The sequence below is a fragment of the Natrix helvetica genome (assembly GCF_964273705.1).
Source record: "Natrix helvetica genome assembly, chromosome: Z".
Lineage (NCBI taxonomy): Eukaryota > Metazoa > Chordata > Lepidosauria > Squamata > Natricidae > Natrix > Natrix helvetica.
The window spans coordinates 137,164,138-137,182,241 of NC_138554.1; the positions used below are offsets into that span (position 1 = coordinate 137,164,138).

The 18,104-nt window shown below is 44.4% G+C and overlaps 1 protein-coding gene across 1 annotated transcript in view; it reads left to right on the top strand.

The window, feature by feature from the left end:
* Positions 1–18,104, top strand: part of DLEC1 (DLEC1 cilia and flagella associated protein) — an 84,606-nt gene that overhangs the window by 57,547 nt on the left and 8,955 nt on the right. Inside the window, exons 25-35 of the mRNA XM_081970185.1 lie at positions 231–292; positions 474–625; positions 1,826–1,935; positions 3,725–3,795; positions 4,755–4,954; positions 6,785–6,931; positions 8,140–8,262; positions 9,279–9,373; positions 12,661–12,745; positions 14,426–14,620; positions 16,384–16,545. Of these exons, the coding sequence (XP_081826311.1) occupies positions 231–292; positions 474–625; positions 1,826–1,935; positions 3,725–3,795; positions 4,755–4,954; positions 6,785–6,931; positions 8,140–8,262; positions 9,279–9,373; positions 12,661–12,745; positions 14,426–14,620; positions 16,384–16,545 (1,402 nt within the window). The remainder of the gene's footprint in view (positions 1–230; positions 293–473; positions 626–1,825; positions 1,936–3,724; positions 3,796–4,754; positions 4,955–6,784; positions 6,932–8,139; positions 8,263–9,278; positions 9,374–12,660; positions 12,746–14,425; positions 14,621–16,383; positions 16,546–18,104) is intronic.

Here is an 18,104-nt window from a genome sequence, read left to right on the forward strand (position 1 = left end):
CCATCTTAAGGAAAATGGCTTCCTGCTGTGCTTGGTGATGATGGGGATTGTAGGGCCTCCCAGAACCACTTCCTTGCATCCCTTAGCTAACAGATCAGTATTGCCAGGAGAAGAAAGCAGCTGTTGTCACATCTGCAGTGTTCTTAAGTACATTTTTGAAGCATGCATCATGCCTGCAGATAAGCAAGGCACCTTTACAAGTTCTCAGAGACTCGATTTCCTCTATCCAGGGACATGATGGTGGAGAAAACCAGACGGGTAACCAGACAATTTGCAAAGAGGAAGCAGTCAGGTAAGAAAAAAAAAATCCCATGTGTTTTTGTAGACAGGAAGTTTGTGAGGCTGAAAACTTATTTTGATGGCAAAATTCAACTGGACAAGAGGTTCCAGCCAGTCCCTTTCAGACAGCAGGAAGTCCGGCAGCTGCACTGTCACAGAAAGGGCATGCTGTTTGTGTTTTCCCCCCTTTTCAGCCTTCCGAGCGGCCATGCTGTCCCACGGAAAAGGAGCAGCTTTCCATGTGCATCCGTCGGAGGGGACCCTGAAGGCTTTCCAGGAACTTACCATAGAAATCACAGCCTACAACAATATGTGGGGACATTATAAGGATGTCCTCATCTGTAAGGTAGGCAGCCTGTCTGATCCAGTGGAGGGAATGTTGACCTGGCATCAGAGCAGTTGGTGGCAAACCCACAACATGTGCTTCAAAGGTGGCACGCCACAATTTTGAGTGAACACGCTACCGTTCACCTGTTAAGAACTATTCCATTGTATTATTAACATTAATAGTATGTTAAAATATATTGTACTCCCATGATGGATTCAATATTGTTAATAATTGGTGTTATTAGTAATCCCACACATTTGGGACATATGAAGCTATGGTGGAATAATGATTCTCATAATTGTTTCAGAACAATACCGAGGAAGGGATAGCAAATATAGGGCACAAAGAAATGTTATTTATGTTTCAATGAATAAATGGGGAAGTGTAAAAGAAATATGAAATGAGATAAATATTGTCGAAATTATAGATAAATTATGTATGTCTATTACTGAGAAATAAAAAAACTATATGCAAAAAAAAGGACTATTCCTCCAAAGCACACCCTTTTTAGAGGTCCAGATCAGTCTGGTATAATAAAGGAGAATATTTTCAAATTTCAAATTTAGGATAGAGCTGGAAGAGACCTTGGAGGTCTTCTAGTCCAACCCCCTGCTCAAGCAGAAAGCCCTATACCATTTCAGACAAATGGCTGTCCAATCTTTTCTTAAATGCCTCTGGTGATGAAGCACCCCCAACTTCTGGTGGCAAGTTGTTCCACTGGTGAATTGTTCTCACTGTCAGGAAGTTTCTCCTTAATTCCAGGTTGCTTCTCTCCTTGGCGAGTTTCCATCTGTTGTTCCTTGTCTGGCCTCCTGATGCTTTGGATTGACCCCACTCCTCTCTGTGGCAGCCCCTCAAATATTGGAAATACTACTATCATGCCACCCCTAGTTCTTCTTTTTCTTCTTCTTTAAAAAACCCAAAGAAATAAGTCCTTCTTTTCTCTAGACTTAACATACCCAGTTCCTGCAACCGTTCTTCATATGTTTTAGCCTCCAGCCCCCTAATCATCCTGGTTGCTCTTCTCTGCACTTTTCCCAAAGTCTCAACGTCTTTTTCGTAATGTGGTGACCAAAACTGGATGCAGTATTCCAGGTGTGGCCTTACTAAGGTTCTGTAATGTGGTACTTTGCAGTGCTGCTTTAAAACTACCTTAAAACAAATTTGTAGCTCAAGGTTGAAATGAGTTGGGTATCAAAATTACTCTTTTTTGTGTAGGTGGGAGAATTAGAGCCGAAGCTGATCCCCATAGAGATGTCTGTGAAAGGTTGCCCCATCTTCCTTCAGTTGACTGGACCAGATCATCCCATGGCAACACTGACTATCAGGTAGATGCCCAAAACTTTTAGCAAGGCTACCGGGAACTCCCAGTTGCAAGGCAGTGGGGATTTCAGAGAGCTGTAGCTAGACCAGCATGAACGTGTATTTTTCCCTTTGGGACACAATCCTGTCCTCGCCGCAGCTCTCCTGGGCCACGGAGCCCCCTTTTCTTCCTCTTTCGTGTTGAAGGACTGAACGACAGGATTCGTTCAGCGACAGGAACGGATCTCCCCAACAGGAACGGATCTCCCCAAAGGCTGAGGCCTACATCTTTTGCAAGAGATGGGGATGAAACTGTTTGATTTTGAGTCTCCCGGATCTCCTGCCTGAAAGGCGAGTGCTTGTTTTCATCCAGCTCTGTCTGTGTTTCAGTTCCCCCATTTGGTCTAGTGGTCCTAGGCCAGTGTTGGCTAACCTTTTTCTCCTTGCGTGCCAAAATCGTGTGTGCGACAGCTCCCCCGCGCATGCGCATGACCCCACCCGAGCTCCGTTTTGGACTTAGCAGGCCTCCCTGAAGCCTTCTGAAACAAAAAAATGGGACACAGGGGGCACCGCACCCCCCTCGCATGTGCATGCAATCCCCCCTGCTTCCCACACTTGTGCGCATGTATCTCACATGCACGGCAGAGACTCGAAAACCAGCTGGCCGGTAGGAGGCATACGTGCATACGTGGTGGAGCTGGGCTGGGCAACGGCTCGCATGCCTGCAGAGAGGGCCCCATGTGCCACCTATGGCACGCAAGCCACAGGTTAGCCATCACAATCCTAGCCAGTCTAGAAAGCAGGAGACTGGGAATTCTAGTCCCGCCTTGGGCATTGGGTGACTTTGTCCAGTCACCTTAGGCATGACAGCTGGCAGGATGACTTAGGATAACTCACCGGGAGATGGTGAATTCTAGTCCCGCCTTAGTCCTGAAAGTCAGCTGGGTGACTTTGGGCCAATCACACTCTCAGCCCAAGCTACTGACACGGTTGTTGTGGGAAAAATGAGAGGAAGAAGGTGTGCTGGATATGTTTGAGTTATTTGTAAAGATAATAAAGGCAAGATACAAATAAATAAATAAAAATTGTTGCTCTGGTTCAAATAGTTTTGCATTCCTCCAGAAGGTTCCTGTAAGCCTCTGGCTGGGTTGATTAGCAAGAGGGACCCCGGGAAATATATGTTCCTCATCCCATTTTTCTACAACATTGTTCTTACTAGCTAAATAATTAGTATTCCCTTAATAACCATTGCTACTTCAGGTAGTCCTCAACTTGCAGTCATAATTTTAGTGACCTTTTCAACATCGCAGTGGTGCTGAAAAAAGTGGTTTGTGATGGGGTCCTCACATTAATGACCATTGCAACATCCCTGTTGTCACGTTTGCCAGGTCACACGTTTCAGTCATGTTGGGTCTTGCCTAAAATGCGAAGTATCTCACATAATGACCGTGGCAGAAACAGTTGTAAAATCAGGTGCAGGAGTATGTGATGCCTCACCAATGAAAATCTTGCTTAACAATGAACTTTCTGGTCTCAATTGTGTCCCTAAGTCGAGGACAACCTGTTTAATATTGGTGTTAGAAATCCCTCCTGTCTCTGTAAGAGCAGTGGGAATCGTGTATTTGTCAAAAATGATGGCCATGAGAGAGAAAAATAATCCCTCCAGGTCTCTGAATGGTGAAACAAGCCCTGTAATGTTGAAATGTCTTTTTGTTTTGTTGATGGAATACATTTGCTTCCTCTCCCCCTCCCCTTTCCTAGAAAACACCAAATATACAGACACAGATTGTAGATAATATCTTATTTCCTTCCAAGGTTTGGAGCCCATATCTCTGGAGGAGACACAGTCTCACGGTACATCCGTCTCAATAACCCCACTCCCTTCGGTAAGTGCTTGTACTGACCAGTGTCGTTTTCCCCGAGAACAGACAAGCTCCCTCCGCCACCGGAAAATGAAGGGTCAAGATCTTTCCAAGTTTGGAAACCACCTAAGAATATGTCTCTCCTTGACTCCTCCTTGCCCCCAAATATCTGTGGATTCTGCTGTGGCACGCCAGAGGCCAGTGGAGCTGGTGGTAGACTCAGTGAGGAGGTTGGGGAGAAACATGGGCCAATCCTGGAGAAGGCTCTGACGAGTGCTCTGCATCAGAAGCAGAGATGGGGCCAGAGCCGCCCGACAATTATCAGCTACCTTTGGAGTTGGAGAACAGTGGGGCAGAAGAACAGCTGGAGCCTGTTCCCAATGTGCGCGTGCACACAGCTGCCAGGAGAAGGGAACAGCTAAGGAACAAGGGTCAATGGGAGTAAAGGCAAAGGTGGACGCTGAATGGCCCCTCCCAGAGGAAATAAAAGATGAGCGAAAGGAGAGGGGAGTTTGCAGGAGACAATTAGTTCCTTTCATGAATGTGAAGATTTGTTTGTAACTTCTAGGGACTCCTTACCAAAGTATTTTTCTGGTACAGCGTTGCTTTTGGAAGCTATTGGCCTGGCAGCTCTCCAAGCCTGATAAGATCTGTGTTTGTAAATTCATCCTTGAAAGACTGTTTGCCAGGACTATGCTAGATGTGAATGAGTGGAATTCACATTAGCCTAATAAAAAGGGGTTTTGTAGGGACAAGAAGTCTGCTTTGTGAAGCCTAGGTCAGAACAGATTCTGAGATTTTAGCTCAACGGACTGGGGGATTCTGGGAGCTGAAGTCCACACTTCAGCTTTAAAAGTTGCCACGTTTGAGAAACCCTGTTTTAGTGCATGATCTCCTGAGGTTGCAGCCAACCCCACACTTAGCTGCAAATCTTTAGCCACCCTGATTTTGATTTCACCTTTTTCCCTGCTTCTTCAATTCAGACATTCGAATGGATTGGGAAAGTTACAACCAAGATAAAGATGATGACAAACTGATTGATCTCCTGGTGTTTTATGGTGCACAGTTTCCAATCAAAGATGCCGATGGCAATGAGATCAATGTCCTTTGGGAATCAGACACCTCCTCTAAAAATATATCTTTCACCTCTGACTCTACCTGGTCGCGAATAAGGGAGAACCAGGTTAGTATGTGGACTGTTTAAAAAGTATCATTCTCTTCCCTTGTAAAGGATTTCTCCAAAATAAGGTTTTCTTAGAAAACATGGCATTTCTACACTACTACTATAGTCAGCAAGACATTTACAATTCTCTGTGATTCTACTTATGGTATAGTAAGGGTAAGTAGAAAAATAATGTGGCCTTTTAGCCCAGGCGCACAAAGGGTGGATTTCTGCTATTTTTAGCAGCTGGGACAAATAAACCAACATTTCTCCTGGTAATTTTGCAGGACACTTTGAATGTATAGATTTATCTTGTCTGAAAACAGAAGCTTTGGGACCACTGTGGGATTGCCTTTATTTAAATAAAGACACTAGACTGAGACTCTAGAAAGAGGGCAGAGAAGAGCAACAAAGATGATTAGGGGACTGGAGGCATATGAGGAACGGTTGCAGGAACTGGGTATGTCTAGTTTAATGAAAAGAAGGACTAGGGGAGACAGGATAGCAGTCTTCCAATATCTCAGGGGTTGCCACAAAGAAGGGTGAGGGGGTTTTCTATCTATTCTCCAAAGCACCTGAGGGCAGGACAAGAAGTAATGGGTGGAAACTAATCAATGCTCCAACACTGGAGGTTTTTAAGAAGAGATTGGACAATCATTTGTCTGAAATGGTGTAGGGTTTCCTGCCTGAGCAGGGGGTTGGATTAGAGGACCTCCAAGGTCCCTTCCAGCTCTGTTATTCTGTTCTGTTCTGTAATATATTCTATGTTGTGTTGTATTGCGTTGTGTTCTATTCCATTCCAGTCTAGTCTAATCCTTATTGTATTTCTATTTCTCTTTCTTATTCTAATCTAGTCCAGTCCAGTGCAGTCCATTATCCTATCCTATTTTAATCTATTCATCAGCTGACTTCCCTTCCAAGTGGGGGCAGTACTTTCTATGCCATGTTTCCTTCATTCTCAGTTGACATTGCTTTCAGAGTTGCCATCATCCATAAGCAGCCGGTGAGGAATAAAACACCTGGAGGGCTTCTCCTCTTGCTGTATCAACTTCTTTCCTGTCAAATCATGTGTGACTCTCAGAAGGGCCATTTGCACTCCTCAAACCCTCTGGTACAGTGTTTCCCATCCGTGACAAATTTAAGATGGGTGCGTGTCAACTCCCAGAATTCCCCAGTCAGCATGTTGGCTAGGGGATTCTGGGAATTGACGTCCGCCCATCTTAAAGTTGTCAAAGCGGAAGATCACCGCTCCACTCTTTCACTATAGCAGAAGGTTTTAATCCTTACTAGGCAAAATGTCCGTGCCATTGCAGCAATGAAAAAGATTAACACGACTTGATTTTTGTCCCTTAAAGGACAATAGATGGACATTACTTGTTCCATTTTGGCCAATGGAGTGTGGGGAATCACTTTGCAGCTGTATCAATAGACAGAGGATTTAGGGCGAGCAAGTGTAATAAGGTTGGTCCCTACACATGATCTATTAAGAAAAGTATTCTGAAGCTGTTTTATGGCAGCTTCTAGGTAAGAATAGAAGGTTGAAGGACTGTGGTTTCCCTACTTGACGTGCAATAAAAGCTAAAAAGCTGTTTTCATGTTTACGGCTGAGCTTTGTTTCCTTCTGTCCCCACTGTAATTGCGATATTCAAAATGCAAAATTCGATCCACTTAAGTTACGTCCGTACTGCTTCCAGCAGAGATTCCAAGCAATTGTGCTGAACCGCCTCTTTAGAATATATAGTGGATGCTCATATTTAATGTATATAACAAAATTTTGCCCCCGTCTCTATGGAACCACGTACCAGTCTTGGCAGGATTTTTTTTTTAACGTCTTCCCCACTTTCACTGTAGAATCTGGAGACACTATTTGAAGATGATGAAGGAAGTTTTGACTCCATCTGGGAACCACTGATGCTCAAGCCAATAATCTCCGTGGTCCTTCGACCTCATGACGGTGTTCCCTCGGATTACCCTTTCTGCATCACCCCCAAACAGATCGTAAGTTGCAGCCCCCTTAGCCCAGGCTGGCACGGAATGGGAGCTGTGGAGAACTTGCCACGGCCAACTTGCCACGGGACAATTCATCACACACAACTTGTTGTGATGAGACGATGGGATGGGAAAATTCTACAATTAATCTAATGATTTAAGTAATTAAAAATGCATTTTAATTTTTGTCACCACATTTCATTCTGCCCCTCCTATGGCATCCTTTTTTTAAATAATTCTATTCCATCATTTCTTTGATATTAGTGTAACTCTTGTCCCTCAGCAAGTTGTCTGAGGATTGATTGGCTGTCGGAGGTGTCCTAGACCCCTCTAGATAGGAAATGGCCTGGAGCAGTGGTGGGTTTCCATTTTTTTAAACTACCGGTTCGCTTGTGCGCGTGCACTCGCACATGATGTTTTTGCACATGTGCAGAAGCGTCCGGGCTTCTGGGCAGAGCCTACCACCACTACTACCGGTTTGCCTGATCCGGGCCGAATCGAGAGCAACCCACCTCTGATATGGAAGGAGGTGGGAGACTGAGAATGTCAACAGCCACCTTTCTGTTTTTGCTGTCTCCAGAGAGTTCCAGGGAGTGGTGTGACATTCAGTTTCCTGCCAGTTCCTCAGATTTCATTTTAAAAAAAATCAGAAGTCTGGTAGCACATTTTCCAACTAACTATTGTTTTTTAAAAAATTCAGAAGAGTTTGCATATTGTAGGACCTTTCGGAATTTTGGCCACCCAACCAACCATCTGTCCAACTTGGGTAGGGTAGTACTTTCTCCGTCATGGCAGTTTTAAGATGGGTGGACTTCAAGTCCTAGAATTCCCAGTCAAAGGGAAAGTTAGGTTGACTGGGGAATTCTGGGAGATGCACTGGAATCAGGGGTCCCTAAACTTGGCAGCTTTAAGGCTTGTGGACTTCAAGTCTTAAAGTTGAAGTCCACAAATCTTAAAAGTTGCCAAGTTTGAAGACCTCTCTGCACTAGATGGTCAAAAACAATGAAAGTTTTCTGTATCTCTGTTATCTTCTGATGCTTGTCCAAAATCTGCAGGCCAGGGCAGCATAGGAAATTTTGGGAGTTGAAGTCCGCTCATCTTAAAATTTTGCCAAGGCGGAGAACGCTGACTTTAATGGTTGGCTGTATCCCTTCAATCCTGCTGCTATCCCTTTCTTTTGCTGCATTCTTTGAATAAGATCCGACTGTTGTTTCCAGGTTATCCCTGCAGGTGGCACTGCTGCCATTCACATCTCCTTTACTCCTCTGATGCTTCCAGAAATCATCCATAAGTTCGAATGTGAAGGTTTTGCACTTGGCTTCATGAGTCTGGACAGCGAGGTATATAAAGCAAGGGTCGTTTGCATTTTTCGGGGAGTTCTTTTTTTCTTCTTCTTTCCCTTTTGCTCTCCAGAAAACCAGGCTTTTCTGCAGGAGTTATTTTGTGGGTGTGATGTACAAGATATCTGTATCCCCCCTTGGATGAGTTTCCCTCTCTGTCCCCCCAGCCAAATACATTCACCAGGGCTTCTCAACCATTTACGAAGCATTTTCAGAGAAAGGGGAGAGTTTTTAATCCATTTTTTTTCAACCCAGTCACATGTGCCTCTATCAGGATCCAATCTAGAAGCTGGGGGAGACACTTCTCGCCGTCTGCACATCATTTTGTCAATCAACTGGTAACAGACATGGGTTTTACTCCAGTGCTTCAAAGGGGGATGATGCTGAAGAGTTAGCCAAGTTGGCAGCTGTGTTGGCCAATCCCCTGGCATTTTGATACGGTCCTTAAAATCCTCCCATTTATTGATGGGATTCGCCCCAAATTTAGGTTTTATAAATTGCTTGCTAACTAAACTCCACCACTCAGCCTTCAAGTTACAATGGTTCATTTAGTGACAGTTCAAAGTTACAATGGAACTGAAAATGTGACATGACGATTTTTCACAATTAGGGCCATTGCAACATCCCCATGATCACATGAACAAAATTCAGACACCTGGCAACTGACTCAAAGTTATGACGGTTGCAGTGTCCCAGGGTCATGCGATCCCTTTTTACGACCTTCTGACAAGCAAAGCCAATGGGGAAGCCAGATTCACTTAACAACTGTTTTACTAACTTCACAACTGCAGCGATTCACTTAATAATGGTGGCAAGGAAGGTCATAAAACAGGACAAAATTAACTGTCTCGCTTAGCAATGGAACTTTTCGGTTCAATTGGGGTAATAAGTCAAGGAGAACAGTAGAACAATAATATTTATATGTTAAAGTTATTGGAGTAAATTGAATGAATTGAGAATAAAATGTTTGCCCTTCCCAATCTAGTTTCATCCCTTTTGACTTTCCCCTCCCTCAGATTATCCGGGAAGATCCTGGGAAAGTAACTCGTGAAGATGGACACTCGCTTGCCCCTCTGAGGATCGATTTGCAAGCATTCGTCAAACCTGCCTTGTAAGCCAATACTGGATGTGAAAGGGGCATATTATGAAATATGACTATATGACACCGTATTTTTCGGAGTATAAGACGCACCAAGGTTTTAAAGAGGCAAATTTTTTAAAAAAGTTTTTTTTCGCTCTGTGGACCTCCCAAAAATGAATAGCCTTTAGGAGGCTTCTGGAGTGGTCCTGGGGGCGTCAAAAGAGGGGCATGGATAGCCTTTAAGGAGGCTTATAGAGTGCTCCTTGGGGGGAGGCAAAACTGAGCAAAAAATGGCCTCTTTCTCTCTAATTTCTCCCCTCCCCAGCCCCCAGGAGCACTCTGAAAGCCACCTACAGGCTTTGCACTGCCATTTTGGTGAGGGGGGCAGGGTTTCAGGAGGCAAAAAAATGCTGTATTCGGTGTATAAGACACACCCAGATTTTCAGCCTCTTTTCTGAGGGAAAAAGGGTGCCTCTTATACTCAGAAAAATACGGTATTTATTTTATTTATCTATTAGATTTTTATCCTGCCTTTGTTACTTTATAAGTACAGGTAGTCCTCGACTTACAACAGTTTATTCAGTGACTCTTCAAAGTTACAACTGCACTAAAAAAAGTGACTTATAACCATTTTTCACACTTACAGACCGTTGCAGCATCCCCATGGTCACGTGATCAAAATTCAGACATTTGGCAACTGACCCGTATTTATGACGGTGGCAGTGTCCCGGGGTCACGTGATCTCCTTTTGCGACCTTTTAACAAGCAAAGTTAATGGGGAAGCCAGATTCACTTAACAACTGCGCTACTAATGTGAGAACTGCAATGACTCACTTAACAAAGGTGGCAAGAGAGGTTGTAAAATGGGGTGAACCTCACTTAGCAACATTCATTTTGGGCTTAATTACAAGGACTACTTGTAACTCAAAATGGCAAATATACATAATTGTCAGGCCTGTCCCACCTTGGATCTTCAGGAAAGAAAGACCCTCGACTCCGTGGGTAGTGAAAAGGGGTTACTGCATAGCAAAGCCAGATCAGAATATTTCCATGTAAACTCAGTTGTTTTCGCTTCTCCAGGGCCCTTTCCCATTAACCGGTCATCTGGTTAATGTCCAATGGTATTCAAACTAGTTCAGGGGTGTCCAAACTTGGGAACCTTTAAGACTTGTGGACTTCAACTCCCAGAATTCCCCAGCCAGCCATGCTGGCTGGGGAATTCTGGGAGTTGAAGTCCACAAGTCTTACAGTTCCCAAGTTTGGACACCCCTGAACTAGGTGTTTTCATAACAGTCCCAAAGTTAGGCACCTCTTTGGTGGGCATTCACATTGTCATACCAGGGGTGGTATTTACTTAACTTTCCCTACCAGTTTGCAAATGTGAGTGTGCGGACCCACCCACGACGAACCCATCCGAATCAGCTGAATATCACCTCTGGTTCTTCTGCTTGTGTCCTTGGATCTGCCAGGCTCTGTTCTGGGCTGGCACCTTCGGTTCCTCTCATCCTGTCACCCTCCCTCCCTATATTCCCTTACTCCTCCTCCCTGCTTTTATGGCAGGAAGCCATCGGAGCAAACCAAGCTGAAGTAATGTGATGGCAGACCTGACCCAAAATTCTCCTATCTCCTCCTGTTTCCTTCAGAACAACAACCCTGTGAGGTGTGTTGGTTGACTTTGGTCCTGGCCCAAAGCCACCCTGCCAACACTAGGGCGAGGATTCACAGTCACCTGATGATTGGCCCAGAATCACCCAGCTGTCTAAAGCACAACTAGAACCCATGTCTTCTGGTTTCTAGACTAGTACCTTAACCGTTGGGCAGCTGATTTCTGGGTCTCTGTCATGCATGTGTGGAGGGCGGAGCGCATACAGGAGACACATGCGCATGTGTGGGAGGCAGGGGGGGGTCACGTGCACATGCGATGGGCAGGAGGGAAATGCAGGGGTGCGCATGCGTGGGGACTGAGGGAGCACAGGGGGATTGTGTGCACATGCGTTGGGGGGCAGAGCGCACTTTCAGCACATGACGACAAAAATGTTAGCCATCCCTGGCTTAGATGTTCCTTGTCATTCTTTCCATCTCTGCCATTCTTTTGGTGTCCTACGGGGCCCCCTAAGATTACTTGTCCTTTCGAAAGTACTTCAGGTAGAGCTGGAGAAGTTGCCATTCCAGCACTTTTGGTCCCTAAAAGTATCTTCTGTTCCTAGAACATGGTTGCCCATTTCTAGGAGATACACCACAAGGACGGGACAGTTGCTCCCTTCCTATCCCTGGAGGACAGGAGCCTTCAGCCTTGGAAACTTTAAGGCTTGCAGATTTCAACACCCAGAATTCCTCAGCCAGCCATGAATTGTCATGTTTGGGATTGTTAAAGTTGCCAAGTTTAGATACCCCTGACCTAGAGCACTTGTCATCCAGGACAGGGGTCACCAACCTTTCGGACCTCAGGGACCACTAAATTCATGATTCTAAATTCCGCGGACTACTAATATGATCTGCCTAATGACTGCCTAGGTGGGAGTGGCCAGGTGGTCATATGAGTGGGTAGGTGTGGCCAACTTGATGTCACTTAATGTGGAGGGATGCTTCAATGGCCTCTACTTGCCCCTCTCCTCCCCTCTCAGCCACTCCTCGCCTGAGCCCGCCCGGGTTCCTTAGGGCCCCAACAGAAAGCAGTTGTTGGAGCTAAGCAGCCACCATGAGAAAGAGTTGGCAAAACAGCTCAGTTCAAATTGGATTTGACCAAGAAGGAGGCTCAGTAGAAGCACCTCACTGAGGACTAGGAGCATAGGCTTTCCAAGCAGAGGGGAGACCTGCGGGAGTGCAAGGCCAGGTTCCAGCGCCTGGAGGCTCAGCGGGCTGAGATGCTCAGCCAGTTCCAGGCCATGATGCAGTCCCACCGGAACAAGGCCCTCCGGCTCTTCACCACCAGCGATGCTTCTTCCCTCCAGCCTCTGCCCAGCCTCCGACCACACAGAAAGGCCCCGAAGGGGGAGACTCTCTGCAGCAACACAAGCGTTCATTGCACTTATCCAGCTCAGGGGCCGTAGTTTGAGGACCCCTGATTTAGTGCAATATAAAAAAAATGCAAATAATTTCTCTGAGGACCACCAGAATTTTCTCATGGACCACCAGTTGGTGACCGCTGATCCAGAGATTGGTGTATGATTTCCATGTTTTTTTTCACCTTTTTCATAGTTTTCTGGAATTTGGAATGCTTAACTTTTCCTACTGGAATGTTCTTCAATGCTTAACTTTTCCTACTCTATTTTTTCTCCTTTTCCAGTAAGTCACAATATTCTGCTTTCTTCCTGCAGGTTGACAGTTGAAACGGATTATGAGAGAGGGTTGGTGTTCCATGCAGCGGCTAGCAGCTTAGTCCCAAAACCTCTGGTCATGCATGTAAGTCATGGTTTTCTGCTTCTGAAATTGCCAAAATGCTTGCAAATTGCAGAAGAGGAAATATATAACCTTCATAACATATTTGTTTTTTGGGGGGAAAAAAAGTCATTTTGGAGCAAGCACACCGAACTCGGTCCAAGAATAATTAGAAGGGAGATAGAGAGAACTTTGTAAGTGAACAGGAAGCTACTATTTCACGTGGAACAACTCTGATTCGTTCCTAAAATCAGTTAATTGTTCACAACACATTAGCCATAAAATAATAACTGAAAATGTAAGCGATGTTGGGAAAACATCCCAAACTGTTGAGCTTACCTTCAGCAGCAGTAGCCAGAAAAGGTTTCTGAACAGATAGTTCTTGACTTACAACCGTTCGTTTAGTGCCTCTACAGAGTTGGCAAGGAATGTTGTAAAATGGGGCAAAACTCACTTAATAACTGTCTTGGACCCCAGCCTGGTTATCCCCCAAATGTTTCCAATGATGATGCCATCTCAAATACAAATTACTTCAGAAATTCCTATAACTTTTACAGTAAAATACATTTTTTTACATTTTTTTATGCTTGTTTGATACTGCAGAAGGCTTTCTACCATAGGAGCTGTCTGCCTGTATCCAAGTAAGAGTTAGTCCTTGACTTATGACTGCAATTGAGCCCAACATTTCTGTTGCTAAGCAAGACACTTGTTAAATGAGTTCCCCCCCCCTTCACGAATTTTCCTGCCACAGTTGTTAAGTGAATCACCCAATTGTTAAATTAGTAACATGGGTTGTTAAGTGAATCAGGCTTCCTCGTTGACTTTGCTTGTCAGAAGGTTGTAAAAGGGGATCACGTGACCCTGGGAGAATGCAACCGTCATAAATATGAGCCGTCAGAATTTTGATGATGTAACAATGGGGATGCTGGAACAGTCATGTGAAAAATGTCTCGTTACTTTTTTCAATGCTGTTGTAATTTCTAAACAATTATTAAACAAATGGTTGTAAATTGAGGATTACCTACAGTTGCCAAATTGCAGTAGCAATAGTAATAGCACTTAGACTTATACATTGCTTCACAGTTCTTTATAGCCCTCTCCAAACAGTTTACAGAGTAAGCCTCTTGCCCCCAACAATCTGGGTCCTCTTTTTACCCAGGATGTATAGGATGGAAGGAGCGTGGTGAGATTCGAACTGCCAAATTGCAGTCAGCCAGCAGTCAGCAGAAGTAGCCTGCAGCACTGCACTCTAACCACTGCATCACCATGGCTGTTTCTGCTATTCCTCAAAAAAATTGGCTTTTCAGACTGAGACAGGGATGCAATTTATTTTATTTTAAGCAAACCCCTACTCACCAATTTGCTCCTATGCATTGACACACTATATCCCCTCCCTTTTGGCCCCTAATTCCTGCTTTTCACAGCCCCCAATAATTTGGGTCCTCATTTTACCCATCTCGGATGGCTGGCTGGCTGGGTCAACCTTGAACAGGTGAGAATCGAACTGCTGAACTGCTGGCAGTCGGCAACCAGCAGAAGTAGCCTGCAATGCTGCATTCTAACCACTGTGCCAACTCGGCTCTTCATTTGGGGTATTGGAAGTCCTACAAGGGGGCCAGGTGAAGGAAGGGCGTCTGTCTTAGAAATCCCACGTCTGAAACGCAGTGAGGTGAACAGATTCTGTTTTGTTTTTTTCTCCTTCAGGTGCTGACCTATTCAGCCACCACTCTGAATGTGAAACTCACCAATAACACAGAGACCCCTCTGGCCTTCAATCTTATTTTGTCAACTCCCTTCTCCATATCTGGCGTGGACCCTGAACACAGCCTGAAAACATCTCAGAGTGAAAGAGATGAAGGAGGAGCACACCTGCTGCTCTACACCTTAGAAAATATGCTGGTACGGTTGTGTTCAAGGAACATTGGGCAATTCAGGATCACAGCAGGTTAGATCAAGGTGGACGTAAATATGAGCTGTGTGCGGCGGCAGCAAAAAAAGCTAGCATAATGCTTGGTTGTCTAAATAGAGGCATAGAAACAAAATCAGTATTAGTACTGCTCACTGGCTAAGAAGGTCAGCAGTTCAGCGGTTGGAATCCCTAGTGCCACATAGTGGAGTGAGCTCCTGTTACTTTGTCCAGCTTCTGCCAACCTAGCAGTTTGAAAGCAGGTAAAAAATGCAAGTAGAAAAATAGGAAACACCTTTGGTGGGAAGGTAACAGCGTTCTTTGCGCCTTGGGCATTGAGTCATGCCAGCCACATGACCACGGAGACATCTTCAGACAGCGCTGGCTCTTCGGCTTTGAAACGGAGCTGAGCACCACCCCCTAGAGTCAGGAACGGCTATCTCATATGTGCAGGGGAACCTTTACCTTTATAAAGTAAGGCCACACCTGGAATACTGCATCCAGTTTTAGTCACCATATTATAAAAAAGATGTTGAGACTTCGGAAAAAGTACAGTGAAGAACAACTAGAATGATTGAAGACCTGGAGACTAAAACATACAAAGAACGGTTGCAAGCTTTGGATACGACTGGTCTAGAGAAAAGAAGGACTAGGGGTGACATAATACCAGTGTTCCAGTATTTGAGGGGCTTCCACAAAGAAGAGGGAGTCAACTTATTTTCCAAAGCAACAGAACGCAAGAGAAGATGCAGCTAATCTAGGAGAGAAGCAACCTAGAACTAAGTAGAAACTTCCTGACAGAACAATTAACCAGTGGAACTACTTGCTTCGAGAAGTTGTGGATGCTCCATCACTGGAGGCTTGCAAGAAGAGATTGAAAAGCCATTCAAGTGGAGTGGTACAAGGTTTCCTGTGTGAGTAGGGGGTTGACTAGAAGACCTCCAAGGTCCCTTCCAACTCTTTTATGATTGATTTAAATAAATAAATAAAAAAAATGAGTTTTAATTAAGAAGGAATTGATCTCCGAGAGAGAGTTTTGCAGTGCTCCTCAAACGGCTGATGTGACTAGAGAAATCCTCTTGTTGCTATGGTCTGTTTTTCTCCCCCAGTGGCCTCCTTGTAGCTTGGATGAAAACTTTAAATCATCTCATTGTTTTCATAGACCAATCAAGGAGTTGGACAGGAGGTCTTCTAGTCAAAGGATTTACCCTGGGAAACATGCTTGTGCATACGTACATAGTCCGTGTGCATGGTACGGTTGTTGAAATTGGCCCAGTCAGCAATGCAGGCAGCCCTCAGTTTACAACAGTTCATTTAGCGACTCTTCAAATTTACAACAGCACAGAAAAAGTGACTTGTGACTGTTTTTCACACTTACGAGCATTGCGGCATCCCCATGGTCACGTGATCAAAATTCAGACTCTTGGCAACTGGTTCATATTTATGACCCACGGTCATATGATTCCCTTCTGTGACTTTCTGACACGCAAAGACGATGAGGAAGCCAGATTCACTTAACAACCATGTTACTAGCTTAATAGCTGCAGTGATTCACTTAACCACTGGGGCAAGAAAGATCGTAAAACGGAGCAAAATTCACTGAACGAATGTCTCGTTTAGCAATAAACATTTTGGCCTCGATTGTGATTGTGAGTTGAGGACTACCTATATAATCCAGTTGCCTGTTTTTTTTTAACTCTTAGCCACCCTGCCAAGTTACCTCCGTGCTTTGCCCTTTATATCCGGTTCTTCATAGGTGAAAGTGTCATTTCTCACAACCCTTGAGTTACTCACCTACCAGCATCTCCCAGAGGACCATCTGCCGTCAGGACTTCAAGTGATCCAGGAGGACAGCGGGGAGAAAATCATGGAGTTTAAACAAGATCTTATCATCGAGTACAGCAACAAAGCTACGCAGGTAAGCGGAAGCGGGGGAAAATAGCATCTGTCATTTTTATTTGTCCAAGTTCATGCAGATGACAAATCCAACAGAAGGACGTACAGTGCTCCCTTGGGGTGAATCCCATAAGTATTTTACTTTCTTGCACATCTTCAGCGCCAGGATGGCCCAGTGGGTAGAATAAGGTATTGCAGGCTGACTCTGTCCACTGCCAGCAAGTTCAATCTTGACCGGCTCAAGGTTGACTCAACCTTCCAACCTTCTGAGGTCAGTAAAATGAGGACCCAGATTGTTGGGGGAGAAAAGACTGCCTCTGTAGACCAAAGCATTGTGAAGTTGTATATAAGTCTAAGTACTATTGCTATTGCTACCATCCATGGAAATTTTGGAAGGCTTGAATGGGGACATAATCTCTATCAGAATGGACTATTAAACCATTTTTAGCTGTAGCTCCTCCACAGCCTTTCATAAATCTATTTTTCTTAGTATATGCAGAATGGAGCCTTTGCTCAGCCCTGAGCAGCTGAATCTGAACTTTCTACCTTCTTTAAAAAAAAAAAAATCAAAATGTCATCAGTTTCGTTATGTTTCTTGCATCTATCCAGAAAACTGTTGGCATTGAAGGCAATAAATGTACAATATTAAATAGTTGATATAGAATATTGCTTACTGAAATACGAAAGAAGAGGATATCTATTCTAGAGGCCATTGTACATAGTTCGACTGGGTTTTGCCAAGTATTTGGATTGGATGGATTTTACAAGAAATGTATTTCTGGAAAATACTTCCTGCATCTTACTTTGGTTTCAAATATTGCTGCCATTCATCTAGTTTGCTTGAAGCAGAGACTAATAACTCTTCCAACCATCATGTTTTATTAAAATTAAAACGGAATGCACAGGTACAGTATAGGTGATACCTTACTCAGTAGTAGTAACTGTGAAAGGGATCTTGGAGTCCTAGTGGACAACCATTTAAATATGAGCCAGCCGTGTGCAGCAGCTGCCAAAAGAGCCAACACAGTTCTAGGCTGCATCAACAGAGGGATAGAATCAAGATCACGTGAAGTATTAATACCACTTTATAATGCCTTGGTAAGGCCACACTTGGAATACTGCATTCAGTTTTGGTCGCCACGATGTAAAAAAGATGTGGAGACTCTAGAAAGAGTGCAGAGAAGAGCAACAAAGAGGATGAGGGGACTGGAGACTAAAACATATGAAGAACGGTTGCAGGAACTGGGGATGTCTAGTTGAATGAAAAGAAGAACTAGGGGAGACATGATAGCATTGTTCCAATATCTCAGGGGTTGCCACAAAGAAGAGGGAGTCAAACTATTCTCCAAAGCACCTGAGGGTAGAACAAGAAGCAATGGGTGGAAACTAATCAAGGAGAGAAGCAACTTAGAACTGAGGAGAAACTTCCTGACAGTGAGAACAATTAATCAGTGGAACAGCTTGCCTCCAGAAGTTGTGAATGCCCCAACACTGGAAGTCTTTAAGAAGATGTTGGATAGCTATTTGTCTGAAACGGTATAGGGTTTCCTGCCTAGGCAGGGGTTGGACTAGAAGACCTCC